General features: G+C 37.9%; 1 gene segment (V, D, J or C); it reads right to left on the reverse strand.

Annotated features, from left to right (window-relative positions):
* Nucleotides 1-2,914: 2,914 nt before the first annotated feature.
* LOC133255128 (T cell receptor delta variable 1-like) lies at nt 2,915-3,803 on the reverse strand. The segment is given in 2 exon segments: nt 2,915-3,438; nt 3,554-3,803. Coding segments are annotated over 2 exon segments (573 nt in total).
* Between the last annotated feature and the right edge of the window lie 2,644 nt (nt 3,804-6,447).

Here is a 6,447-nt window from a genome sequence, read left to right on the forward strand (position 1 = left end):
GACATGGGTTTGGGTGGACTCCAGGAGTTGGTGATGGGAAGGGAGGCCTGGCGTGCTGCAGTTCATGTGTTTGCAAAGAGTCGGACATGACTGAGCAACTGAACTGAACTGAAAGAGTTTCTCCATCCTCAGCTGCAAAAAATATAACCAATCTTATTTCTGTATTAACCATCTGGTGATATTCAAGTGTAGATGGCCTCTTGTGTTGTTGGAAGAGGGTATTTGCTATGACTAGTGTGTTTTCTTGGCAAAAGTGTATTAGCCTTTGCCCTGCTTCATTTTGTACTCCAAGTTCAAACTTGCCTGAGATAAGTTTGCATTTCTTCCTGAGTTTGCATTCTAATCCCCTGTGATGAAAAGAGCATCTTTTTTTGGTGTCAATTCTAGAAGGTATTGTAGATTTTAATAGAAGCATTCTTCATAGATCTCTTTAGGTTCCATTTTAACCATAGTGTCTCCATCACTGAAACATCCATTCATCCTGTTCTGGATCAAGTGATTCCTCATACCCAAATCTTCTCCAAGGAGCCCTCTAAATGGTACACTCTAGATGACAATAAAAGTTTGAGACATTTTTCACAGTTTGGAAAGCTATGTATGTCTCATTTCCCAAAGATTACAAGCATTGGAACAATAAAACCTGTGTCATAGGGTTTTGATACTTAGATTAGATAATGAATCAGAAATGCTTCTGCAGTTCCTGACATATAGTAAGTTCAGTAAATATTAACTTTCTTTATTCTACTAAAACTTATGTTTCCTTCAGTGTCCAGACCTGTGATCTTCTTCCCACCCACCCCCCCACCCCCACCCCCACCCCCACAACATCAGTGCAGGGAAGGATGCTTCTAGGACATTTACTTAATCTCTTATTTTCCTAGAGACAGTCATTATTTTTTCCTTTATCCTTTTGATATCATATACAACTAGCTACACTGATACATTGATCCACTCAGGGTGCTGAAAGGACATAGAAGAAAGAGGTGAGGTTTGATTTTGGTTTTCCTAAAAATAGTAAAATCAAGGTCATCTTGCATGTTTACTACCTATTGGTTATAATATTTTTGATTTGGATCTCTAAGATTTTGCCACTCTGGTTAAATGTTTTCTCTTCTTATTGATTTATGAGCTTTTAATATATTCTGCATTTGATTACTTTTTTCAGAAATGTCTTTTTCATATATTTCTTTCCATGCTGGCGTTGACTTTCCACTCTCTTAGCAGTGATTTTCAACAATGACAAAAAAAAAAAAAAAAAAAGCAGCATGCTCATAAGAATCTCCCTTGCAAGTTTTATTTGTTTGGTTTCTTTAGAAAATTTAGAAATGCTTTCCTTTTGTCAGTGCTGTTGCTTGTGATGATAGTCAGGTATCACTCTTAATGATATTTCCCAGAATACAATGCATCAATTCCCCATGAGTATTAGCAAGATTTTTTTCCCACTAAAATAGACCCTTGGATTTGTCTTCAGTGCCTTGCAAACTTCTGCTAAAACCATACTGGTTGACTTGCAGAATTTCTTATTCATCTTTATGACTTTCCACATAGCAATGCTCCTGAATAAGCAGCTTGCTTTATAGCAAGTCAAGTACAATAGTGAGTGGAGGTTCTTCCTATGATAAGGAGCTTATGAAATGGGTCATGGATTGAGGTAGTTATAAACCCTAGTTACAATCAGGTGGTCATTTGCAGTAACAAAAGCTATAGTAGTTATAAAATTATTTTCATTTTATATGAATGTATTTATGTATACATTAACCATTTTTAACTTCCCTCTCCTGTTTGTCTGCCTGTCATAACACAAAATATGTGACTACAAATTAATCTTTATCTCATTGTATCTCAGTAGTTAAGATACAGGATTCAGTGGGAGAGTGTGATTTAGCTAGAAGAGGAAAGAATCTTAAATGGATAAATGAATTTGGTATTCTCTTTGAAGGATACAGCTTGTTTTGGTTGAATGAAGAATAATTGCATCATAATAACAGGAAGCATAGTTTTCCTGTGGTCTATATTAGAAAGCTGTGGTATTCAAAGAGGTACTGATGAATGCCTAGTGAACAAGGAAGGCAGTTAACCAGTTAAGCTGTTATGGTAGGTTTTTACTGTGTCAACTTAACAATCTGAAAGTCTATTTCCCAGGATTTGCTTCCCTCTATTGTTCTGGGTTAGGGTTGGCCATAAAAGAGATTCGTTTAAGTTTTGGAAGGTACTTATGATGAAGTAGCATGTTTCTATGTTCCTCAGGTTGGTGCAGGGCTCCAGGCACTATGGCAATACATACTGTTGCTGCTGCTCTGATGGTTCAATTTACTGTTGACCTAAAACCCCTCGACCTTCCACTAGATATCTTACTCATGTTCTCTTTCTATTAGACCAAGTATGCATGTAGCATGATGGCAAATGACACCCACTTCTCCTGAAGTTCACCCACTACTGTGAGCCCTAAGGAGGTTAGAGACAGACAAGTTTTAGTGGGTTCCATTGTCCTCATACATTTCCATACATGCCACAGTTTGTCCATGCTTTTGTCCACATCCAACTTTCCTTCACAAATGTTACTCTAGTTGACTTACAGTGAATTCAACTCAACACCAAATGCAAATATAACAGTTTTTATGGACTCTTCCACCAGCTCTAGCCATTACCTATGTTCTAATCATTATAACTTATCTCTTACTCTACATCACTGGTGGTTCTCCTCCAATTGTGCCCCAACACGGATTCTGAGGGGAAAGGACTAAGGAGGTGATTTTCATGACAATTTCAGCTTCTAGATCCAGATTTGTGATGTGAACTTCTTTAGGTGAAACTGCCATTCTATATTTTTATGGGTCATGTTTTCAAATTTAGACAACTTTTGCACATGTTCTGCGTGGCTGATTTAAAGTCAAAAATTCAAGAGGAGAATGTATCAGTAGAAAGTTACTCTAGGCACCTGCTTCCAAATGACATAGAAGGAGTTTTTATTTAGAATTAAATCTTCTGATCTAGACCACAGATGAAGCAACCACAGGACTACCATTTCTTGTCTGGGGTCTGCAGGTGTGTATTTCAGCCTGGGTTCCGCAGCAGCCGAGCTGTCTCTTATTAAGCTCTGGGGTTTTTGTTCAGCTTTTCCTATTACTTCAAGCACTGTGAGTTCCCAGAGAGCGCAGAAGTACTTTGCAGAGTCTTCCAGCTGTAGGACTGAAATCATGAGGCTGATGGATTTTTGTGATCTCTGAAAATTTACGGAGTAGCGGCCATACCTTGCATTCTGGCTAGAAGAACCCTGACCAATAAGGTAAATCATCTCTCCACTGGGAAGTTGTTTATACCAATAAATGTTGTAACGGCTCTGAATTGTCTCATATCGACAGCTCAGTGTGACTACCTCCCCAATTTGACTGGCAATCTCTAGCTGGTCTTGAGTAACTCTCTGGGCTACACTGGATCCTGTGGGGAAAATCAGAAAACAGAGATGGAGCAGTGAATAAAATAGTATAGGAATTAGACTAAAAAAATCCAAGCTGAAATCATAAGATATTTGCTTCTCTTTTAGAATACCTACCAGAGAAGATGAAGGCCAGGAACACCCAGGGCAGACTGGAGAGCAGCATGAGGCATGGATTCCCCTGCACAAATGTGCCTAGTTCTGCCTCAAGCTGAGAGTTCAGTGTCTGTGTGCCTGGCAGCCCATATACATAGTATCTGGTTCCCGTGTGACTCCTTCAAACAGGAAGTGGGATTTGTCGTGTTCATAGGTAACATGGTCTGTGCACAGACAGGAAAAAAAGTCTAGCTTACCACAAACCTTTCTTTGTCAATTTTTTTCCCCCACAGGTAATTAAAGGAGGCTGTGCCTGAAAGGGGCCTTTTCAAAAGCAATTATTTTAAAGGTTTGAACTGAGTGGAACTAAAGAACAAACAAGTTGATTTTCACTTATAATTATTCCACAGAATAATTTTGCCATCCCATTTAATATAGGATTTTTGTTTGTTTGTTTTACATTTTTATTGGTGTTTGGTTACAGCAAAATGAAATGTGCTTTGACAGTTCAGTTCAGTCGCTCAGTCATGTCCGAGTCTTTGAGACCCCATGAACTGCAGTACGCCAAGCTGCCCTGTCCATCACCAACTCCTGGAGTCCAACCGAACCCATGTCCATTGACTTGGTGATGCCATCCAACCATCTCATCCTCTGTCGTCCCCTTCTCCTCCTGCCCTCAATCTTTCCCAGCATCAGGGTCTTTTCAAATGACAGAGGAATGAATAAAATGTGTTACTTATGTACAATTGTTGTTCTTTAATCACTAAGTAGTGTCTGACTCTTTGGATCCATGGACTGTATCCTGCTAGGCTCCTCTTTCCATGGGATTTCCCAGTCAAGATACTGCAGTGGGGTACCATTTCCTTTTCCAAGGATCTTCCTGAGCCAGGAATCAAACACATGTGTCCTGCTTGGCAGGTGGATTCTTTACTGCAGAGCCACTGGGGAAACCCCACAATGAAATTGCTCAGCCATGAAAAAGAACAAAATAATGCTGTTTGTAACAAAATGAGCAGACCTAAAATAAGATTTAGTATAAGCAATGAACCCTTCTTATAATCTACTTATTTATTAGTCATTCGTTTAGCCTATACTTACATTTCTCCATCCAAAATCTAAATACTCTATTTAAAAACTCACAGACTTTTGGCGAAAGGCAGTCTTATCCAAAATTTTTAACATATTTTTTTATAGGTTTTAGGGCTCTACTTGGTTTTTTCAATACATAAAATCATTTTGACATCAAATGATAAAATATCAGTCCTTCTAACTTGCAGAGTCTATTCTCTTTTTTATGTTTGTATGAATTTATAACAAGAATAAAATAATTATTCTTTTGAAACTTGACATTGAATCTTATTTATCAGACTTTAAGGAGGATCAGGAAATTCAGTCCCATTCCTTCCACAAGTAGAATTGTCCTTCTTAGATCATGTGTTCTAGAATTGTCCTCATGTTATTTTTTCTGTTTCACTGGCCCAAAGTGTTCAGTCTCACTAGTTAGTTGCTTGTTCTTGTTTCTTTTTGTTAAGTAAAATTAAGATAAGCATGTCAGTTCTTTCTGTGCCATAATACTATAATGCACTCCAACAAAACTTCGTGTCTACAGACTGCAAGCACACACTATACCTCTACAGCACAGAAGGCGATGACTGAGATTCTGTAAACTGTTACCTGTTCATTTGAATGTAACTGTCAACTTTCCATTTGGTTTTACCATTTTAATGGATGAATTAATATAAAAGAACCAATGGCAAAATACCAAAGAAAAGAAAGTACAGACAAGGTCTCTAAAACAGTGCCAACTCCTTGCTTTTAAGTTGCTTGAGTGGTGTTGTTAATGACTGATGCATGGAGGAGAGTGCACGTCTAGTTGAGACATCTCGACTCTGTCCCATTTCACCTCTGAGTGTTGACAGGCAGCTGATATATGGTTTGCATTACCAAACCTACTTGTATTTACGTAGAAGAGATCACGAATGTCCACAGCAACTGGGCAGCAGCATGGTATTGTATTGTAGCATATATAATTATAGATATTATATATATACTAGAAAATTGATATTGATAAAGTATTACTAAAATACAGATGATAATCTGATATATTAGCTTTATATGCACTCTTTTTTATGCATAGCTCTGAAATTTTATCACTGGTACAGGTTTTTGTACCATCACTAAAATCAGGATGCAGAATTGTTTCACCTCCCTAGAGCAAACCACTTTCATGCTGCCTCCGCCCCTGCAACTCCTAACAACTACTGATCTTTTCATCTCTATATTTTGTCCTTTTGAGAATGCTGTGTAAGTAAATTCATACATTATGTATGCAATTGTAATAATATGGTGTGTAAGCGTGTATCAAGTAGTCTCCTGAGATACCTTTCTCACTCAGCATTGAGATCCATTTAGGCTGTTGCATGAATCAATAGTAAGTTTCTTTTAATCACTACAGACCATCCCCAACTTGTGATGAATCAACTTAGGATTTTTCACAGTACGGTAGTAAGAAACCTACATATGCACTCACTAGAAACCATACTTTGCATTTTTAATTTTTGTCTTTTCCCACGCTAGCAACATGCTGTATGACATTCTCTAGTGATGTTGGGCAGCAACAGCAAGCTGAGCTCTCAGTCAACCCTGGGATCTTGAGGGTAAACAACTGATCCACATACAACCATTCTGTACCCATACAGCCATTCTGGTTTTCACTTTCAGTACAACACCTTTAAGATTAGGCAAGGCAAAACTCTGATGCACAGTAGGTTAAGTATATTATATGCCTTTTCCATTTACAACATTTTCAACTTAAAATGGTTTATTTAGACTTAATCTTATCGAAGTTGAGATAGATCTATGAATAATATTGTACTGAATGGGTGTACCACAGCATATTTATCTTATTCACACAA

Source organism: Bos javanicus, chromosome 10 (assembly GCF_032452875.1).
Source record: "Bos javanicus breed banteng chromosome 10, ARS-OSU_banteng_1.0, whole genome shotgun sequence".
NCBI lineage: Eukaryota > Metazoa > Chordata > Mammalia > Artiodactyla > Bovidae > Bos > Bos javanicus.